The 23,348-nt window shown below is 34.1% G+C and overlaps 1 protein-coding gene across 1 annotated transcript in view; it reads left to right on the forward strand.

Moving 5' to 3' along the window:
- Positions 1–21,491, forward strand: part of LOC106757584 (insulin-degrading enzyme-like 1, peroxisomal) — a 27,152-nt gene extending 5,661 nt beyond the window's left edge. Inside the window, exons 4-26 of the mRNA XM_014640268.2 lie at positions 2,460–2,551; positions 2,621–2,694; positions 2,782–2,825; positions 5,568–5,619; positions 6,491–6,613; positions 6,708–6,820; positions 6,911–7,073; positions 9,003–9,095; positions 9,335–9,420; positions 9,725–9,811; positions 9,905–10,008; positions 10,188–10,290; positions 10,454–10,549; positions 10,648–10,837; positions 10,948–11,009; positions 11,731–11,835; positions 18,467–18,668; positions 18,745–18,953; positions 19,575–19,699; positions 19,772–19,823; positions 19,913–19,999; positions 20,776–20,898; positions 21,007–21,491. Of these exons, the coding sequence (XP_014495754.1) occupies positions 2,460–2,551; positions 2,621–2,694; positions 2,782–2,825; positions 5,568–5,619; positions 6,491–6,613; positions 6,708–6,820; positions 6,911–7,073; positions 9,003–9,095; positions 9,335–9,420; positions 9,725–9,811; positions 9,905–10,008; positions 10,188–10,290; positions 10,454–10,549; positions 10,648–10,837; positions 10,948–11,009; positions 11,731–11,835; positions 18,467–18,668; positions 18,745–18,953; positions 19,575–19,699; positions 19,772–19,823; positions 19,913–19,999; positions 20,776–20,898; positions 21,007–21,249 (2,628 nt within the window). The 3' untranslated portion in view covers positions 21,250–21,491. The remainder of the gene's footprint in view (positions 1–2,459; positions 2,552–2,620; positions 2,695–2,781; positions 2,826–5,567; positions 5,620–6,490; positions 6,614–6,707; positions 6,821–6,910; positions 7,074–9,002; positions 9,096–9,334; positions 9,421–9,724; positions 9,812–9,904; positions 10,009–10,187; positions 10,291–10,453; positions 10,550–10,647; positions 10,838–10,947; positions 11,010–11,730; positions 11,836–18,466; positions 18,669–18,744; positions 18,954–19,574; positions 19,700–19,771; positions 19,824–19,912; positions 20,000–20,775; positions 20,899–21,006) is intronic.
- Positions 21,492–23,348: the final 1,857 nt, after the last annotated feature.

A 23,348-nucleotide genomic window follows, 5' to 3' on the forward strand; every position in this document is an offset into this window, starting at 1 on the left:
GGGCGGAGACGGTTGCCGGAGACGGTGGTTAGAGACGACGGTCGGATGGTGGTGAGCGGCAACGGGCAGTGGCGGACAACAACACCGGACAAATGCGAGACAGAAACCAGAGATTGCCCATTGAAGTATAAAGGCACAGGTTGAAAAAGAAACTTTTAGGGGGGGCCGCCGGTGGCGGGGGCCGCCGGTGTCGGCGGCAACAAAGACAAAGTAGAAAAGGATTAGAAAACTTGCTCTGATACCATGTTAAATATAGTGAAAATTATATATTGGAATTAATCCCTTGTGTTAAATACACATATAGGGTTCTCTATTTATATTAGAAGAAATATGGGCTAAGCCCAAATACAAATGAATATGTAAGAATAAAATAAAATAATATAAGAACAATGTTTNCCTAATAAACATATAGGGACTATATTTCCCTAATTAACATAAACACAATATAAACTAAATATAATATCTCTAACAGTTGCCACTGACAAAATTATTCTAACTATGTTCATTTTGGCAACTGGTGCAAAAGTCTCTAAGTAATCCACTCCATATGTTTGGATGAACCCCTTGGCCACCAACCTCGCCTTATACCTCTCAATAATCAATTGGCCTTGTACTTCACAGTATAAACCCACTTGCACCCAACAACCCTTTTTCCAGGTGGTAGGGTGACTAGCTGTCAAGTATTGTTTTTCTCCAATGCCTCCATCTCCAAGTCCATGGCTTGTTTCCATTTTATGTCAATTAATGCCTCAAATACATAAGAAGGTGCAATTTTGGTGTTTAGGCTTAATCTTTGGCATTATCAAACCTAAATTTTTTATATTACCCCCAAATTGATTTTTAATCTTTGAAGCAAACGGTAGAAAACAAAGCTGACCTCAGATTTGTGTTTAAGAAGGAAAATCTATGTTACCCTTGTACAATCATCTATAAAGGTTATAAACCATTTGGCCTTTGATGTACGAGGAATATTAGAGGGACCCCACACATTCGTATGAACAATTCAAAATGGAGAATTGCTTGCTTTATTGCATATAGGAAAAGGTACAAGCTAGTGTTTGGCAAGCTCACACACCTCCCAATGAAGGTTTTCTAGATTTAAAATTTTAAACAAGGAAGGAAATATTAACTTTATGACCTGAAGTAAAGGATGTCCCAAATGACAATGAAACAATTGGAGTTTTTCTTTGGTGGTCATGGATGATTTAGATATTAGAGAGTGACTCTTGATGGGCAGACTCAAATCTTCCATGTAGTAAAGGCCATTCCATTTTCTAGCATGTCAATCGTCCTTCCCGACTTCTTGTCCTGCAATATACAAGAGTTGCTATGAAATACTACATTACATAAAGAGGTCCTTGGTAAGTTTTTGTATAGCTATCAGACTTATGGATAATTTAGGGACATGAAAAACATTTTGTAGTATTATGTTTGGGGTTATTTGGACGTCTCCTTGTCTTGCTATAGTTATGAGGGTTCCATCACCTATAGAAATTTTCTTGTTGCTGGGACACGATGAATATGTAGAGAAGTGTTTAGGGAATAGTGTCATATGGTTTGTGGCTTTAGAGTCTAGTTTCCGCAATTGGGGTCTCTATCATTAGACTCCTTCTAATTCCTTCACTCTGAATAATTGCCATTACTTCATTGAGTCCAGTGACCTTCCCCTTTTCTAATATTTAGATTTTGACTTGATCATATTCTTGGTTTAGGCCTACCAAGAAATCATACACCCGGTCATGTTCAATGTATTCTCTTAGAATTGCTGAATCCTTAGAACACTTGGCCTTTATGACCCTGTAATGATCTAATTCCATCCATAATGATTTGAGTTGATTCATGTACTCCGTGACAGTTTTAGTGTATTGTTTGACTGCCATTGTTTTTACTTTCACCTTATAAGTTTGGGCAGCATCCTTTGGCTCAGAGTAGGTTTCCTCTATTGCAATCCATATAGCCTTCGCAGAAGTGAGGAATGTGCATGTATTGCTAATTTCTAGAACCATTGCCGTGCTTTTAAACTTGGAGGGTTTAGGATTTAAGACCTGCTTTTTTGGTTCTTGTGGTGAAGCGGTCAGAATGTGGTCTCTTTTGCTCTCAAGTTTGGGAGAAGGGCAAAGGGAATGGAATGGGGGAACATCTGTATAGACTTTTCTGTTTTTCTGCAAACTGTACAAGACTTTAATCGCTCATAGCTGCTATTTTTGAGCTTGCATTATTGTGTTATGTTTTTAGTTTGATGCATCTGGCCTACTACTTTGCTAGTTATGCTGATACATATTTTACTTTTAAGATGGTTAAGAGTTTCAATTTTTTTATATTGTATTAAATATCAACATCAGTTGGGGCTTAGAAAGCTGGAGCAATTCCATTGATTTATTATTTTTTAAAAGTATTCTTAAATTTTTTTCAAACAACGTTTTTTTGGTTTCATTGCTGTGTCTGCCTTTCTGATACAGCATGGAGGAAGCACCAATGCTTTTACATCATCTGAACACACCAACTATTATTTTGAAGTTAACACAGACGGCTTTGAAGAGGCCCTGGACAGGTAGGTCCTGCTCTTTATTGTTTCCTCTTTTAATCCCTTATAAAAGTTCTAAGTATGTTTGTCTTCCAGATTTGCTCAGTTCTTTACTAAACCATTGATGTCTCCTGATGCCACCATGAGGGAAATTAAAGCTGTTGATTCTGGTTAGCCAATCTTATCGTTGCTTGATGTCTTTGTTTTATTTCCTTATTTCTTATTGGCATACTATTCCTCTGCTTTCTCTTTTACAGAAAACAAGAAGAATTTATTATCTGATGCATGGAGAACGAACCAGGTATGTGCTGTTGCCTTTATATCATTTTTAGGGGGGCTTTGTGGTAAAGTTGGTTGTTGAGATTTCAGTGTTGCTTTTACGAGACAGATTTTCCAGTAGTATAGCAGATCTCCTCTATTTTTGTTTATGATGAGATATAGTGTAATACACATTCCTAATTATCAATAGCACTCTATAGTGGTGCAGAGTGGCCTCAGAATGTTACATTGTATCAGTGCCTTTTTGAATAGTGGATGTAGTGGTTGCAATTGCAGCCAAAATAGTGGCCATTGTGGATCTAGAGTAAGGCTTTTTGCAAAACCGATTTTTCCCTCAGAACAACCTCAGTTTTCGTTGGGGGTGTGGGGTAGGTTAGAGGCAAAGTTTCGAATTCCCTATTCTTTAGAATTTAAAACATTCCCTTATAGGATATAGTTTCCGGTTCTGAACTCACCCACCCTTTATTCGTCTCTCTAAACTATGATTGTTTTGAACTTTGAACCCCAAACCTCTGTTCTTTTCTCTGTGCAACACATATACTCACCTTCCATTGATATTTAAGATATATTGCATTTAAAATATTAATGTCTTTCAGATTTTGTTTGTTTTCTTGACTTTTGTTCTATCTTTTGCTTTTAAAAATGTATTACCTGTTATTGTAAATTATGAATCCATTATGAATTTTTTTCCTTAGAAAACTATTTTCCTTATATCATTAGTTAGAAAACTTTTTTCCTTATATTTTTACTTTAAGGATCACTTGTAATATTTAGTCTTGTCCTTTTTCTTCCATTTCTGTGTGTGGTGTGGCTTTTACTTATGGTGCTTTTAGTGTGATGAAAATTGAAAGTCAGTTTGGTAAGTGATGCTTGAGGGGCCAGGGTCTCATGAAAATAGTTTGTTGCTTCTAAATATGTAAGAACTATGATTGCTTCTTATTGAATATAGTAAAACTAGGTATAAGATTATTCTCTCTTGTGCCTAAAACATACATAGGGTAATATATTTATAATGCAGAATTATACAAATATATATGACAACTAAACATAAATATAGTAAATAGAAGATATTGTTAAAAACAATATCAACAATACCTACCAATATCAAATAATATCAAAAGTCTACGTTTCCCTAATTAACATAAAACGTCACTCTCCCTCGAGTTAGTGCATATAAATTGTATGTACCAAGCTTGTTACAAAAATAATCAATTCTCGGTCCCCTTAAAAACTTAGTGAAAATATATGCTAATTGAATATTTAAGTTAACGAACTCAGTCATGATGTCTCCAAATACAATCTTTTCTTGAATGAAATAACAGGCAATCTCAATGTGTTTGGCTCATTTATGAAAGATAGGATTAGAACTGATGTGAAGAGCCACTTGATTGTCACATATAAGTGTCATTTGAGTGACATCTCCAAATTGTAATTCTCTAAGATATTGCTTAAGCAAAACAAGTTCACAAGTGGCTGAGGCCATAGCTTTATATTATGCTTCTGCATGGAGACACAATACTCGGAGATATATCTTCTATCAGAAGATTATCCTGCTCAATGAACATCTGAAAAGCAAACAACTAATGTATGGTTAATTGAATCATATAAAAAAACCTTTTCCAGGATATCCTTTAATGTACTTTAATATGCGGATGACTGCATTCCAATGATCTTCACATGGGGAATTGAGAAATTGGCTCACCATACTGACTGCAAAGGAAATGTTAGGATGAGTAATAATAAGGTAATTTAATTTCCTAACCAATCTTCTATATTACTCAAGATCTGAAATAGGCTTCCCCTAATTTGGTAGGAGTTTGCTATTAGGATCCAAGGATGTGTCAATAGGTTTTGAATTCATCAATGTTGTTTCCTCTAAAATATCCAATGCATACTTCTTTTGACGTATAACAATACTATTGTTAGATTATGCTACCTTAATACCTAAGAAGTACCTGAGTTTGCCAAGATCTTTAATGGTGGCAAAGATGTTGTCTCATCTGGGAGTTGCCATGGTGGTCACAACTTGAAAGAACAATGTCATCCACATATACTATCAAATAGACACATCCAACACTTGAGTGGCGGTAAAAAATTGAATGATCTTCCTCACTTCGAGTCATACCAAATTTTTGAACCACACTACAAAATTTTCCACACAAGGGGAATTAGCCCTAACCCTAATTTTCACTAATTTCAACATGGTATCAGAGCCATAAGTTAGAGCTTATCCTAGCGAAATTTGTTGTTTGTTCAATCTATTGTTCCACCTTCTATCAGACCATCCATTAATGTCTAGTTCCACACTCAAGATGTATATGTCTCGATGTGAGTTAAGTGTGTTGGAAGTCTTACATCGATTATAGATAAAGTCAATTCATAATATATAAGTGGGTGTAAACCTCATCTTACAAGTCAATTTTGTGGTGTTGAATTAGACTAATAGTCCATTTCTTAACCTCTTTCAAATCTTAGCCTAGTATTGACTAGTCTTAGTAACATTATTTACTAACCGAAGAATAGATTCATAATTTATTTGATACTCAAAGAGGTTGGACTGATTCGTTTATTTGGAGTTCATCCATTTTTCTTCCGTTCCCCATTTTATTAATCCTCCTTATATACTTAATGTTTCTCTTCCAATACGTATTTGGATCACTGGGTGCTTTATTGGCATTGCAAATTTTGTTATTAAGCCTCTTATGGAGAAATGGTTGTAATCTCTCTTGGTCCCCCCCTCGCTGAAACATTACTATATATGCAGCTTCAGAAACATCTCAGTGATGAAGGTCATCCATATCATAAATTTAGCACAGGTCAGTGGTATATTTAATTTCTTGTCTTTTAAACTTATACAATTGAACTTTTAACTTTTGCACCATCCTACTTGTGGTTGCATTATTTTGTGAAATAACTGACGGTTATCCGTAGGTTATGTGTCCAAAATCTTTTGAAACATCCATTATGATATTTTTTCTTAATTATTTTTAGCACTAAGAATAATTGGCTTCTTGATAAATGTGATAATGAAGGCTAGGAGCTAGATTTAATATTTATTGAAGTTATCCTTTTGGCTTGTCAGAGACATGTGGAATATTTTTCTGTCAAACCGAAACATGAGGAAGTATTTTCAGACTGATGCTTTGTAATGCTCATTGTGACATGCTTTCTTCATTGTTAACTTCATTGCTTTAGAGAATCTGTCTTTGTAATTCTATCTGCTTAAATGCATTATTGTGTATTAAAATTCAAATAAGTTCTGTCTACCATGGATAAACTCAATGGAGCATTTTGCTACAAACTTCTTTGAAGTACATTGGGAATGTCATGGCTATATTTTGGATATGAAGACACTAGAGTCTTTGGTTTTAGATATTTTTGGATCTCTATCTTTTCTTTTATGACGTGGGTAGGTGCTGACTTCTGAGGCAACTGGAAGATATTTCCTTGGAGTTTATTTTAAAAAATAATAAACTTCCAAATGCCAATTTATGTTTTTTTTAAATAATAATGAATTTCATGTTATGTGCAATATTATCATCTCATTCATTCATTTGATTTTGAACCTAATAGTAATTTGTTCTAACAGAAATATGTTTGTCCAAATGAAGCTGGCATATTTGTAATAGCTATCATTGTTGCAATTTGCTTTTCATCATAATAATTATTACAATGCTCTAATTTTAGGGAACTGGGACACTTTGGAAGTTAAACCTAAAGCAAGAGGATTAGACACAAGGGAGGAGCTTCTCAAGTTTTATGATGAAAACTATTCTGCTAATTTAATGCATCTAGTTGTATACACAAATGGTAACAAATATTTTGTTTACAGTATGTCGGTTGAATTATTTTTTATCTTTTTTGAATTGCTACAATCTAATTATTTGTGCATGGATATTTTCAGAAAGCCTTGATGAAATTCAAAACCTTGTAGAAGAAAAGTTCCAGGATATTAGAAACACCAACAAAAGTTGTTTCCATCCTTGTGGTCAGCCATGCAAATCAGAACATTTGCAGGTGCAGATTTTGTATATCTTAATGGTAAAAACTAACCAATTTCTTTACAATGGATTCTAATCTATTTCTTATTTTGGGTATCTGTTTCAGATTGTTGTCAGGACTGTCCCAATAAAGCAAGGTCATAAATTGAGAATCACATGGCCAGTAACCCCTGAAATTCATCATTACACCGAAGGGCCAAGCAGGTATCTCGGCCATCTCATTGGTCATGAAGGAGAAGGGTCTTTATATTACATCTTAAAAAAATTGGGTGGGTACTCTCCATCTTTTGCACATTTCATTATTAGTTTTGGGGTTATTGTCTACTTCATCTGTTGCAGAGGGACCACTTCCTGCTACAGGGGCTGCTATATCGTAATGGTTTGGTGTAACAGCAGAAGCCAAAATAGCAGGCTGAATAGTGGCTGTTGTGGGCATTATAGTGGTGTCGTGTTGACTCCAAAAAAATCCCTTTGAACATAGACATTAGGGATTTTTTGGAAGGCTACTTTTGGGATTGTAGTTTCAAAATATGAAAACTACAGATGTATTAATGGTGAAAATGATAAAAGGGACTTGGAATGAGTAGTCAACGATGATTCCTATTTAGGAAACTTGTTCTTGACTTTTACTGGTATTTACTTTTGTTTTTTATTTAGGACACCTATGACTTTTTATCTGTATAATACACAAACTATAAAAAAAAATCAAAATAGTGTTTATTCTGCAATGTACTATCTTGGTAGTGTTTTTGGAACTGGTTGCTGTGTGCCACTATTAGAGATTTAAAACATAATCTTGACTGAAAGAGGTGACCTAGTACATTACACGAGGGTCTCGCCCAACAGGGCTGCCTTGTGAAGGTAGATGTCCCAAGCCTCGTCTTTGAAAGCATTTTGTAGTATTTCAAATCAAGCAGCAGGCTTACTGTTGCACCAAGACTTTCCCTTAGGTCTTGCATATATTAATGAAAACATATTAAATACTCATACTTTGAATGTTACTTTTGCTTTACTACTCTCTGATTTCAATTGTGTAAAAACTTGTTTTGAAACAGATTTGTGTATGAGATTGATCGCCACATATTACCTTGATAAGATCAAAGTTGGGTTCTTATAACTCAGAATTCCAAAAAGTTTTGACAAAGAAAATTGAATTTTCTGATAGAATTGATATGTATCTCCATCATTTGCAAGTACATTCTTTTACACGATGAGTTAGACAAGATCCTCTAACTTCCACATTAATTCTCAATAAGCAATATTTCATATCCTAGTAATTAACTTGCACTAATATTAATTTCCACTATATGGATTTTTATTTCCTATATTAAATTAAAAAGATAAAAATTACAAAGAAAACTAAAAATTACATTGACCTCTCATGTAAGAATGTAACTAATCAATAACATTGTCTAACAGAAGATACACTTAAATTGTAACAACAATATTGCTCCAGAAAAAAAAAAAAAACAATTTTGGAAGATTGTTGAGAGGAACTGGTTTGTAGAATTTAGAAGACTAGAGTTTAATTGCAAGAACTCCTTCATTGTGAAGGACAAAAAATTTCATCTGTGAAGAGTGAGTTATAACTTAGGTTCTTTCAGGTCCTTCTAGTATCCTGCCCTCTCGAGACTTGTGTAAGTCTTGCCTAACCCAATAGTTTCTGAAACTCAAACCTATTTATACAAAATAACTTCACCTTATTCTGTTTTAACAGAATGTTGATTTCTATGCCCTTCTTTTCCATCTAGTATATACGTTTTCAATGGGAGGTCTAACAATGGCCTGTATGGAATAATGGAATAGCTTGTAATTTTCCATCTTGTAAGATTCAAAGTTGTACTATATGCGAGTGCAATGCAACTCTGTTTGCAGTGTATATGGATATCTGAGCCTAGTAGTTAAGCTTGTTCACAGAAGAAAACAGTTTTCCCTTACACCTCCTTTCTCACTCAGTCCCTTTCTTTTTATATGGAATTGGTGCTAATTGACGACGCACTTAAACCTTTTGGGTTTCTTTACCTTCGTCATTGATAAGCATATGATTCTCTGGATTTCATTACCTTCAGCATTGATAAGCATATGATTCTCTGGAGTTTGAATCAATGCTTTTCTGATACATGCTTATGCATACCTTCTAGCATCTACATGTTATAAATTTCTCATTTTAATCGCCTAGAAAAAAATTCCATTTGCAGGGTGGGCTACAAGCTTGTCTGCAGGTGAATCAGATTGGAGTTTGGATTTCGCATTCTTTTCAGTTGTAATTGATCTTACTGATTCTGGTCATGGTTAGCTTTCTCTGTCCCTCTCCCCTCCATGTTTTTCTTCTTTGTTGCACATATTTATCCTCTTTTAAAAATTTGTTAACTTGTGCATGTGCTCTTCATTGGAGTTATGCGATTGTTAAATTTACTATTACTACTATACTATTACGGCTACTACTACCACTTTTACTAAATTCAAGGTTTTTTATCTATAGTTTTGTTGATTCTTTGAACTCATTTTTACTCTTTTTATTTATTTATAGAGCACGTAGAAGATATCATTGGGTTGTTGTTCAAATACATCGAGCTTCTACAACACTCTGGTGTTTGCGAATGGATTTTTAAAGAGGTATTGATCTAGTTTAAAAAATGAACAATTTTTAACTTTTAAGGGAATAAAAGCTCATTTTTTTTTAAAATTTAGCTTGAAAGTAACATGTAATGTAAGTAAAAAAAAAAAAGCAAGGACAAATGTGATCTTACAATTGCAATCTTCATTGATGGTTGTGAATTTCGTGTATGCCTCACCTGTGGTTGTAGGTCTATCCACTGGCAAATTGTGGAACTACATTAATATTTTGGTATCGATTTCTTTTCCCTTTTTTGTTCCACAAATGGTCTAAACAATTATGGTTTTTTGTATGTTGGTGAAGCTTTCAGCAATTTGTGAGACCAAGTTCCATTATCAGGACAAAATTCCTCCCAATGATTATGTTGTTGATATTGCATCAAATATGCAGGTACTCCATATTTCTTTTTCTCGATAAATAAATAACTTTGCAGGGGAGCTTCTTGATTGAAATTCAATTATTAATGGATCTTTTATTTTACAGTTTTATCCTGTGAAAGATTGGTTGACAGGATCATCCTTGCCTTTTAAGTTTAGCCCAAATGTTATCCATATGGTACTAGGTCAGCTTTCTCCAGACAACGTTCGGTAGGTGTAACTAAATCAAGGCTATAAATTTATTTATATGAAAGATGTGAAGAACCAACTCTCCAAAACTGTTATTTCACTCAACAAAGAAAAAATTGATTGAGGTGTTTGAGATACTGTGTCAGTAGTGCTGTGACTTAGTTATGATTAAATTTAAACTAGAATACATTCTCATGCAGAATCTTTTGGGTGTCCAAAAATTTTGAAGGGCATACTGATAAGGTGGAGCCATGGTATGGAACTGGGTATTCCCTTGAAAAGATCACTGGCTCTGTTATTCAGGTATGTGTTTATATGAATAATAATGTTGATTTTTGGACTGTCTTGTTCATTTGGATAATTTTCTGTTTTTCACATGGAATTCACTGTCTCTATTTTAAGTGATATGTTGGAATTGTTATGAAAAGATGGAACTTGATAAACCTCATAATGCTTGCATTTGCAGGGGTGGATGGCTTCTGCTCCTAATGAAAACTTGCATCTTCCAGCTCCTAACAATTTCATTCCAACTGACTTGTCACTTAAAGTTGTGCAAGAAAAGGTATAATATATTTTTTAATTATATGTATGTGTGTGGTGGTGGGGGGTGGGGTGTTGCACCATGGTTATCTTCATCATATTATGAATACTTGGAAACAGGTGAAGTTCCCAGTTTTGTTAAGGAGGTCAACTTATTCAGCTTTATGGTACAAGCCAGACACATTGTTTTCTACACCCAAGGCTTACGTTAAGATTGATTTCAATTGCCCATATGCTGGAAGCTCTCCTGAGGCTGAGGTTTTGGTGCATATTTTCACACAATTATTGATGGATTACTTGAATGACTATGGTAAGTTTCTAGGTTTAGATGGACTTTGCTTCGTACTTAATTATTTCTTCATATTGTGTCGACTAAGTTGCTGAATACAAGTGGAAGGAGTTCTTATTTTCTTTTCTTAGCTTATTATGCTCAGGTTGCTGGTCTATATTATAGCATAACTCACACAGATGGTGGTTTCCAGGTACTCTTGTAACGAATTTTAGTTTGCAACATTACAATTTCTGCATTTGAACGTTAAATATGACTCTATAATCACCGTTGATGAGTGCTAGCAAGATGCTTTCTTGCACACTCTTTTCAACACTTAATTAGATGAAACTAATAGTGTACCTACTGGATAGGATTGAGGCCTGGTAAAAGGTAGTGAGACTGATGTAAATTTAACCAATAATGACAAGTATTGAAAATATAGTGTTTCTCACATTTCTTTAATCAATAATATGCATTATTGCATTTTTTTTGTTCAATTGTAACATATAGAAGATCCTAAGTGATTTGAAATTTAATTGTTTAAAATATACCTGAGTTCAGTTCTACACTTTACTACTATAATTGATTAAAATAACAGACATCATGTAAAGGTTGACAATTTGGATCCTGATAATCATGAGTTTGATATTTGAAACCTTAATAAAGGGTTAAATTTTTTATTATACCAGGGAGGGATAACGTAGACGTTTAATTTGGAAGATTTCCTATTCTCATCATGATAAACCCAAAGAGTTTTATTTATCTATTAACTCCTTTTGTATCTTAATTAAACCTTCAAGCTCTTTGGGTGCTTTGTACTATGAAATTTGTGTGGGAGTATAAATGAAAATAGAACAGAACTTATTTTTACCTCTGCCTCATTGATGAAATGTATTACTTCATTTTCTTAATAAAAATGCCATATTTTTTAGGTGACACTCCTTGGTTATAATCACAAGTTAAGGATATTACTCGAAACAATAGTTGAGAAGATTGCAACATTTGAAGTGAAAACTGACAGGTTTTCTGTCATCAAGGTACTTTAGCTTACATTTCTCACATGGGATTTAATTATCTCATTTTTGTCATTTGGAGATTGAATTGCTTTTTTATTTTGTGTACCATTTGGCAAGGCTGATTCATTGATGGATTATTCTTTTCTATACACTGTCTTTTTCCATCAAACATTGGCAATTACTTTCTTCCATATACTCTAGTATTCCATTTTTTAAACCCATTATCAATTTCATGTCTAAGGTGTGCCTCATGCTGGTGCCTCTTATATTCATGGATTGTTTTGTGCTTCTAGCTCCCTATGTTTTGCTTTAGGATAGTTTTATGTCACTATCACTGAAAAAGGATTACAATTTTTTGTCATTATTTATGTTAAGCGGTGTATCTTCTCATTAAATAATCTATAGCATCTCAATTTGTTTTGTGATGAAATAAAATAACTGTTAGAATTATTGGTTAGTGTGTGTGAGTTGTGTGTATGAGCTTAATGGTAGAATAATTACTAAGTCTACTTATGTTAGTGTAGTCAGAAGGACTAAAGTAAGGAGTAGTGTGTTGGGTTATCTATAATCATTGTACCTAGCAGTCTAGGACAGTTCCTTGACCTTTCATCTCCCTATTGTATCATTTCTTTATCAATATAAATAGCAGAACATGAGAAGGGTCCACTAAGCCCTTTGGAAATATATTTCTATGTTTTAATCTCAACAATAACCTATATAGTTGGGAAGCGATGTGTTAGTTTAAAAATTCAACTATTGAAATATATTAATCATGTTTTCAAAGAAAATACTTTTGTGGTTCATAAGAAAAGACTAATTTTTTGTATATTCTAATACAAATACTTGAGATAAATACAAAAGAATAAAAATGAATTAGAGTCATACTCCCCTTTCTTGAGTTCTCGTATTTATAGTGATATTGAAAGTTCAAATTTGATGAAAGGAACAAGAAAAGAATAAGAAAGGTCACACCTAGAAACTAGGTACAACCAAAGCACTCCCCCTCAAGGATTTTGTTAGCACATTTGCAAGTTGATTATTGGATCCCTTAGTACATATTTCTTTGGACAACAACTTCTCTTGAACAAAATGATAGTCATTTTCTATGTTTTTAGTTTTCTCATGAAATATTGGATTCGAAGCAATGTGAAGAGCAACTTGGTTATCGCAATTCATCTTCATTTGCTGAACCTCAAAAATTTAATTCAGAGTTGGATAAACACTTTGCCTGGACTATTAAATGTGTTTTCTTGGGCCATTCTTGTCTTCAGAAAGGGTATTGTTGTTATTCTCTGGAAATCAAGAAGTATGTATCTGTTGATATCACCTTTTTTGAACATACTTCTTTCTTCTTTGTCTATCAAAGATGTTTATTTCATCCAATAGGTCCTTCCTATACCATTGGTTAATTTTGTTTTACCTTGTGCTTATGATGATCCTAATCTTGTTCAATATCCTCTTGAACCATCATCACTTTCTCTTATTACCTACCAATGTAGGACCCAAATGAATAGTCCAATGCTCCAAGGTGAATCCTCTTCAAGTTCTTCTCAATCATGACTTAATACCACAACTACTAATAATGGTGATTCGGCATAGCCCATTGCCCTCCAGAAAGGTACTCGTTGTACCTGTGATCCTCATCCTATTTATAATTTCTTAGCTATCATAGGTTGTCTCCTTCAAATTGTTCTTTCATATCCTGTGTCTTTTATCATTATTCCCAAAAGTGTGAATCAAGTACTTGATCATCCTTGATGGCGACAAGTCATGATTGTAGAGATGTTGGCCCTTAACAATAATGGCACATGGGACTTAGTACCCTTCCACCTGGGAAGATGATTGTTGAATGTCAATGGGTTTATGCCATTAAATTTGGCTCCAATGGTGAAGTTGATTGTCTCAAAGGACAATTAGTTGCTAAAGGATGCACTTAGATCTATGGTCTTGATTATAGTGATACATTTTCTCTAGTGGCCAAAATGACTGTTGTTCATCTTTTATTTGTCGTGGCAGCTATTCATCTTCAGCCACATGATATTAAAAGTGTTTTTCTTCATGGTCTAGAAGAGGAAGTCTACATGGAGCCACCTCCTCGGTTTGTTGCTCAAGGGAGTCTAGGGTTTGTAAGTTGCATTGCTCTATCGATGGTCTCAAGCAATCACCATGTACTTGGTTTGGAAAATTAGCTACATTGTTCACACCTTTGGGCTGAAAAGTAGTGAAACAAATAGTTTAATTTTGTATTGTCATACCTTTTCTAGAAAATGTGTTTACTTAATAGTGTATGAGTTAGGTTCCTAGATAGAGGAACCCAAGAACAAAACACCACTGCAAAACACCCAAACTCACTGAACAAATCTTGTATTATTGATTCTAGGCACCAAGAACCGCAAGAATTCCTCTAAGGGAAAATGTTCCCTTCACACAGGATGGCAATGATCTTTTCAACAATTCTCTAAAACATCCCCTCTTACAAAGATCCCTCCCACTATATAAAGAAAGTCTCACTCAACCTAACAACCCAACTAACAACTAATTATTCATCTGGTTCCTCCTCTCATACACATTATATCCTATCAATATGTTGATGATGCAATAATTATAAGGAATGGTGATGTTAGAATATATCAACTAAACGAACACTTGTGCAAACATTTTCAAGCCAAGGATTTTGGAAGCCTCAAATACTCAAGTATTGAAGTAGCTCAATCAAAAGGTGTTGTAAACAGTCAATGGAAGTATACTCTAAATATTCTAAAAGAGACAATATGATTAACTTTGGACTAGTGGATAGTCCTATGGACCTAGATAAAGAAACTAATAACAAAACAAGGATAATCTTTCTTGGATCTCGAAAGATATCAAAAACTGGTTAGGAAACTCATTTATCTTACTATTATTAAAATTGACTTTTCATTTGTAGTTGGTCTTGTTAGCCAATTCATGTCAGCCCTTTGTATTGGTTGCTGGAATGCTATCATCCATATCCAAAGATACCTCAAATAGGCTCCAAGACAAGGTTTACTATATGAAGATAAATGATACACCCAAATCTATGGATATTATGCATCCCCTACTATAAAATATTGTGTTTTCCTTAGAGGAAATATTATATCTTGGAAAACTAAGAAACAAAGTATAGTGTCCTATTCAACTCTTGAAGTTGAATATAGGGTAATGGAGTCTGGTACATGTAAACTTGTACAGGTGAAACAATTCCTTCAATTTTGAGATTCATCAAATGAAAGTGTGTTGTGATAATCAAGTTGTTCTCCGCATTGCTTTTGATCTTGTGTTCCACAAGAGAAATAAACAAGTAGAAATTAATTGTCATTTATTCTAGAAAAGTTGTTGACCAAAGAAAAACATAATGAGTTTATTGAATCTAATGATCAACTTGCAGATGTATTAATAAAATCCTTAAAGGGGATTCAAATTGAATTTATTTTTTTTCAAGCTGGATATATACAATTTGTATACTTTTGCACGAGGGCAAGTGTTAGAATAGGTATTAAATATAGCAACGGTGAATAGTGACTTGACTAGGGAGGCAAATATTAACCATGATTCTAGATACCATCTTAAAAAGTGAAGCTTAACTCAATTTTACAAAACTGACTTTTAGGGTGCAATTTACGTCCATTTATATATATATATATATATATATATATATATATATATATATATATATATATATATATATATATATTGTAAATTCGTCTTGTTTGTTAATTTACAAGTGGGAACTTTATTTTGTGGGACAAGAACTAGAAAACTGTTCCTAAATCTAGTGTTGAAGCTGAGTACTATGCTATGGTAGTAGCTGCATATGATATTACATGACCCAAGAAACTTTTCCCTTTGTTAAAATTTGGATATATAGATGATACTTGACTAATTTGTGAGGATGAAACTCCCATTCACATTGGATCAAAGACAACTTTCCTAGAGCAAACTAAAAACATAGAAATTGATTGTCGTGTGTGAGAAGGTGCTCTCTGGAAGTCATCACCAGAACTCCAATGACCAACCTGCAAACATACTCACTAAATCCCTAAAGAGCTTTTGATTGACAGCATTTGTAACATGCTTGACTCATATGGCATATATATGCTACAACTTAAGAAGTGTAAAAGATATGATCTAATCCTAATAATTATTAAGGATATTCTCCATTATTGGCCATTGTTAAGTTTCACTATATTATGTTTTAAATGATTATAAATGAAATATTTTCATTTATGAACACAATTCACAACAACAATAATATTTTTGTTTTCAAATTTAAATAAATATATTTTCTAACCATGATATTTTGGAAACTAAGTATAAATTATTTTTAAACTTACACGTTAGCTATTTAACTTCACGATGCTAATATACATATATGTGTATGTGTATGTGTAAAAATATATTTTAGGAAATTTTAGACATTATTTCCATGTATCTAATTTGTTATATTCTCAGTGTCTTGCTCTTATTACTAGAATAATAATCCCACAATTCCAGGAATTTGTTCTGTTAGATATTGTGTTTATGTTAATTAAGGAAACATAGTCTCTAAGGGAAACATGGTCTCTATATGTTTATTAGGGAAACATAGTCCTTATTCTTATTATTTTATTTTTACATATTCATTTGTATTTGGACTTAGCCCACATTCTTATTATTATAAATACATTACCCTATGTGTATGCAAAGACACACAAGGGAGATTTCCCCTCATCTCTTTCACTATTTCATATGGTATCAGAGCAGGTTTTCTGATCCTTTTCTACTTTGTCTTTGTTGTCGCCGGTGGTCGTCGCCATCGGCGCCCCTCCCCCCCTAAAAAGTCTCTTTTTTTTCAACCTGTGCCTTTATACTTCAATGGGCAATCTCTAGTTCCTGTCTCGCATCTGTCTGGTGTTGTTGTCCGCCACTGCCCATTGCCGCTTGCCACCTGCCGACTGTCCACTGCCGCTGGCCACTGTCATCGGTCGTCCGCCGCCGCCGGGCATTGTCATCGTCTCCGGCCACTGTCACCGGCACCGTCTCCGGCCACCGTCTCCAGCCACCGTCTCTGGCCACCGTCACCGACCACTGTCACCTGCCAATATCGCTGGCAATCATCTCCGCCACTTGTGCCACCGATGCACCAACACATAGTCCTACCTCTATTGCTTCGCTATCTTATTCTCTATTCTGAAAGGTCTCCAAGGGCAGTCGGTGGTTAACACTAAGGAATTTCAACACCAAAATTATGGGTTGAAACAATTTCACCAAACCTTTGTCAAATTTGTCAGATTTGTTTTTGGGTGCTTTGATGAATAAGAGCTTATTATCATCTTCCACTTTCACGGTTTGTCATCGGCGCGCCATCATCTCCGTCGTTCACCGTAAGGGGGAGTATGTTTCCACAGCCGTTGCAATGTAGGCTCCACTAGTCAATGGTGGCAGTTCTTGCAGTTTTGTCGTCGCTTTTAGCCACTACAGGCCCCATCAGTCAGTGATGACACTCCCTGTAGTTTTGTCGCTTTTAGCCACTACAGGCCCCATTAGTCAGTGATGGCAGTCCCTGTAGTTTTATCGCTTGTAGCCACTACAGGTCCCATCACCCCGTCAGTCAGTGATGGCACTCCCTGTAGTTTTGTCGCTATCAGCCACTGCAAGCCCCATCCTTACTTGATGGCAATCCAGTCCCTGCAATTTGTCATTGTCCTCCTCTGTCAAAGTCATCCTACTTGAAGTTTCATGGTGCCATTTGAAGTTTCGCAGTTTTCCACTGTCCATAAATTGTTGTAAGTTGTTCGTCGACATGTGATTGCGCATTTGCTTGCTGCACACTCTTGAAGACAGGTTACATATTTCAAATTGAGTTTATGTATTCCAAGCTTGGTCCATAGAATCTGTATGCTCCAGCTTGAGGGGGAGTGTTAGATATTGTGTTTATGTTAATTAGGGAAACATATTCTTTATATGTTTATTAGGGAAACATAGTCCTTATTCTTATTATTTTATTTTTACATATTCATTTGTATTTGGGCTAGCCCACATTCTTATTATTATAAATATATTACCCTATATGTATGCCAAAGACACACAAGGGAGATTTCCCCTCATCTCTTTCACTATTTCATATGTTCCATACAATAGATTGTTCATTTAATAAGCTCTTGTATATATATCCATTGCATGTAAGGAGATAAATAATAAGAAATGTATTCTCTCTCCTAAATTTAAGAGTGTGTGTTTCTTTGTGTTAAATTTCTCTTACAGTAATGCTTTGTTAGTGCTCATGAATCTTATGATTCACGACTTAAAAAATGGGCCTTCCAATTCATAATTTATATCCCATCTTAACTATCATGATAAAGGCCTATAGATTAATAAACAAATTAATCTGAAGTTAAATACTAAATACAGAAAAAAAGAAGTAAATAATATTGAAATTCATACAATTTGTACAAGCATATAATTCCGTGAAATCCAGGGAACATATGCTGCTTTGTATCATAATAAGAAAATATGCTTACAAATGAGTATGAACATGTGTGTTCAGTATTTGATTTATAAATTATCTATGCCCACATTATTACAATAAATTTTCTCTTGAAATATTAATTTCTTTAGTCAAATTTATTTAGCTTTTCATATATCATTTTATCAGGAAATGGTAACCAAGGAATATCAGAATATGAAGTACCAACAACCTTATCAGCAGGCTATGTACTATTGCTCGTTGATCTTACAAGATCATACCTGGCCTTGGATAGAACAACTCGACTTGCTTCCTGCTCTTCAAGTTGAAGATGTTGCTAAATTTGTACCATTAATGCTCTCCAGGACATTTTTAGAGTTCTATATAGCAGGTTCTTAGGCCTTTCTCTCTCTTTATTGATGGCAAGAGTTATTTTTATTTCAACTGGAGTGAAATTTTCTGTACAGGGAACATTGAAAGCCATGAAGCAGAGTCAATGGTCAAGCACGTAGAAAATGTTCTCTTTAATTATTCAACACCTCTGTGCAAACCTTTATTCTCATCTCAACATTTGGTGAATCGGGTTGTTAAACTTAAAAGTGGTATGAATTACTTCTACCCTTCAGAATGTCTTAATCCTGAAAATGAGAATTCTGCACTTCTGCACTATATACAGGTAAGTTCAGTAATAGTCTTTTGTTCATGATTTGTATTAAGATATGTCTGGCTGCCTAGACCAATATGCATCACTCCATCCTAATATGACTTTTGACTGGAAAAGCATATTGTTAACTTATGCCTATTTTTATTTTGGCTGAGTATATTTCAAATGATGCCAACAGACCCGGTAACTTTGATGAACCTGGCTTTTAAAAGCTATACTGTTAGTATATTGCTTTAATTAGTCTCTTTAGTGTAGTCATCAAAATTGACTATCTGAAAATCATCTTGATGGGAACCCTACCTTCTATATCAATTGTTCACGGTAATTACATCGTATTGCACTCAATGTCTCTTTTGAGGATCATATATCCCTGGACAACAAATTTTGGCATATCCAATGTGAAATAATCCTTAATTTTGACTAGTTGAAGTGTTTTAATTTTGTCTAAACTGGGTGGAAATTCTGTTACATGAATTTTCATTATGTAGGCCAAAATGTTCAGTTATTTCTGTGTACATATTTAGACATGTATCATTCTCCTACCTTTGTTGCTTTGCCATTTGATCAGATTTTAGTTTTTTCATTGAAATTTTGAAGCCGTTATTTCTTATTGCCCTCCTATTAAATTTGTAGGTTGGTCGTGATGACTTTAAGCTGAATGTTAAACTTCAGCTTTTTGCTCTTGTTGCAAAGCAACCAACCTTTCATCAGCTACGATCGGTTGAGCAGCTGGGGTACATTACTGTGCTCTTGCAGAGGTATGTTGATGGCATCCTGTATGTATTCAGCTTGAAAAACTTGTTTTTAACTTCAATTTTAAACATGTCTAGGAATGATTGTGGTATACGTGGACTACAGTTTATTATCCAATCCACAGAAAAGGTATTTTCCTACTCGGAACTTGGAAATAGTCTAAATTAATTTTTAATTTATGACATATGCTTAAGCCCATCATTATACTTTCTTCTCAGTCTCCCGGGAACATTGAGCAAAGGGTCGAGGCATTTCTCAAAATGTTTGAGACCAAGATTTATAAGATGACAATTGATGAGTTCAAGGTTTGATAGCTATATTAATATTTTATCTAGTTTGCTGCAAATGATGTTCCTTAATCATGATTGAAATATTCGATAATAATACTTCTACATAGATACGCCTGTCCTACACCTTGTGAGCTCTGAATTAAATGCTCTCTGGAAGCATTGCAAACATAGATGTCTGGAACGATAGAGAATATCTACATGTCCACTTCATGGGAATGTACACAAGTAGTGTCTATGACTAGGGCTTTATGTGCATCATTGATAGCAATCATTACGCAAGGAAAACTATATTTACACATCCATTGTAAAACGACTGGGAATAGCAAAAATTGAGTAAGTAATCATAAATGTGCATAAAAATGCTCCAAAACTTTTCCGTATTACTATTAACTGTAATGTATTTAAAAGTGGACATTGAGCCTAACCTGATCTCACAACACCAATTTGTAAAATGGGATTAGCACCACACTTATATACTATAATTTGGTCATACTTTCAGTCAATATGGAATCTCTAACACCCTCTCCATGCCAAGGATTGAACATCTCAATTGTGAAACTATATATTTGTGGGACTAGGTATAAAAATTCTCTATTTCCTTTTGTAGATTAAGAAGGTTCCAAAGTCTATTCTAGCGATGCAATATAGCAGCTATTGGACTTGTAGTGTTACTTGAAAACCAATATTGAGCATTTACTTCATAGTTCGAGCTTAACAAATCATTATAATCTGTGTTGGTAATTGTGTTCTGCATAACTCATTCATGTGACTTCTGTAATGCATATATGCAGAGTAATGTAAATGCTTTGATAGATGTGAAGCTAGAGAAACACAAAAATTTGAGGGAAGAATCATCATTTTTCTGGCGAGAGATTAACGATGGTACTTTGAGGTTTGATAGGAGAGAGCATGAGGTATATACTTCTTTCTGTTGTATGAATTTACGAATTAAAGTTGGATGAATTGACTTGAAAATTGAAATTAGTGAAGAAACTCCAATATATTGTATGGATTTGGATCAGGTTGAAGCATTAAGGCAGCTCACTCTTCAAGAATTGATAGATTTCTTCAATGAATATGTGAAAGTTGGTGCAGCTCGAAAGAAAACTTTAAGTGTGCGAGTTCATGGGAACAGGCATTCATCTGAGTACAAAGCCGAAGTCTCAGAACCAAACTTTGCTAGAATAGATAATATATTTACATTTAGAAGATCACAGTCTCTTTATGGTTCATTTAAAGGACTTTCTGGGCAGATGAAATTATAGACTGGATCCTCCAGGTTTAAAACTTCCTCACCTTAAAGGAATACTTGATCGAAAGAACACTCTCATAAAGCTTGGATTCAAATTTCATTGGAACCTACAGCCTTCATTATTGCTTTCGATGTGCTGCATACAATGTGCCTCATTTGTTACCTCCCAAAATTATGTACGAAATTTTATTATTCAAATAAAAAACATCCAACTCAAATAAAAAATGAATAAGATTGTGTCTACAGGTTTTCATATTTTTTTATTGATTTTTTTTTTCTTGAAATGTTGTTATGGATTTTTTGGTTGTGATTTGATTTTAATTTCTAGGCTTAATACCTCTTTTGGTCCCTAGTTTGGGAGGGTTTGTTCAATATGGTCCTATCTTTTTTTTTCCATAACAATTGATTCCACCTTTTGATAAAACTGTTCAATTGAGTCCTTTTTGTTCATAGTGGTCCCATATTCAAGTTTAAATTGTTTATTATAGTCTTTATTGTATACGATGATGACATGATTTTTAACATAACATTATGTCAGGACTGTTAAAATAACATTTGGATAGGTGAATGCATGAAATAACTTATTGACGTCGTAACCAACACCGTTAGAAAATTGACGTCGTAACAAAAAAGGAGTCAATTGAATAGTTTTTTTAAAAAGTGGGATCAATTGTTATTAAAAAATAAAGGTAGGACCATATTGAGCAAAACCTTTCAAACTAGGGACCAAAAGTGATATTAAGCCTAATTTCTATAATATTTATTTTCATCGCTTAGTATCTATTTTTTTATTTCTCTAATTCCCTTCTTCAATTAGTTAAGTGGGATATTAAATTTGATTTGTACATTTAAGAACCTGTTCTTTGGGGTTCTCTTCTATAAGAATGACACATTGTTTCGTTTCAATGGTAAAGATTTGTCAAGATCGATTATTGCACATAAGAATCCGTGCTGAGGAATTGGCCTTCGGTGGACGAACTTACAAAGTACTGTGTCGGTAATGGTGTTAACATAATTTAACGTACCTTTCATAGATGTTCTGAGAATCTAAAGTCAACTTAATTTGTAGGGATTTATGGATTAAATTGAACTATGAACAATTAAAGAAAGATTAAAAATAAAAAATAAAAATGTTAAAAAATATCTCTAAACAAATAAATAAGAAATATTAAAAAAATCATTACTATATACCTTTATTACAAAGCAAATATAAATTAATTTGCCTTTAATGTGATAACTTTTCCCACTTCATTTAGGTAGGTTATCAGATGGGTTTTTCGATTGATTTAATATGTTTTAACATCCTTTTCCATAAAGAAAACAGAATCTTGTAAGAGATTTTGTTCGTTAGTAAAGCATGAATCGGGGCAGTCTTGTTTTTTCTTAGGAGATTTATGAGAGAGACTGACTTATCGATAATATGACATAAGTGAAACCTATATAAAGAATTTACACTGCTTTTTATCTTTAATATTAAAATAGTAATTGGTAGATTTATTTCTTATATATTATTTAAGTTTTATAATTTTGACCACAATTGAATTTCCAAGAGGCAAAATATGAAAAAGATGGATGGGACTTGTTTGTTGATGGCACATTAGTCCTTCCTACCTGTGTTTGATGATCCCAGTTACTTAGCATGGGGCCATGCAACACGCTTGTCGTATATCTGGATGGAAACATCTTATGAAGTTTGGAGTTGTCTTTCTGATAGATACCCGGTATTCATAGTTATATCAAGGACAAACTGACAGCTATATAAACTAGGACGGTTAATAGAAAAATAACAAAAGTAGCTAATTCAAAAACTATGTATCACAGGTTTAAACAAGAAAACCTGGAATGTTGGTTGAAGGACGAAGAAGACGAAGGAAGACACATCACAGGATGCATTGCCAGTGGTTATGGTGAAGGACCTTCTATGTTGTTAGAGAGTGAGATTAAGTCTAATTTAACTCTCACAAAACCAGTTTGTAAGGTGAGGATTGCACCTCACTTCCAACATTCTAATCTCAAATATTCAGTGGTAGTGAGGCAATGCATGTGAGTTGAAGGAAAGAGAAGCGAAGGACATTAAGAAATGTGGAGTCTCTTAAGATGAGTCATTCTAGG

Source organism: Vigna radiata, chromosome 3 (assembly GCF_000741045.1).
Source record: "Vigna radiata var. radiata cultivar VC1973A chromosome 3, Vradiata_ver6, whole genome shotgun sequence".
Taxonomy (NCBI): domain Eukaryota; kingdom Viridiplantae; phylum Streptophyta; class Magnoliopsida; order Fabales; family Fabaceae; genus Vigna; species Vigna radiata.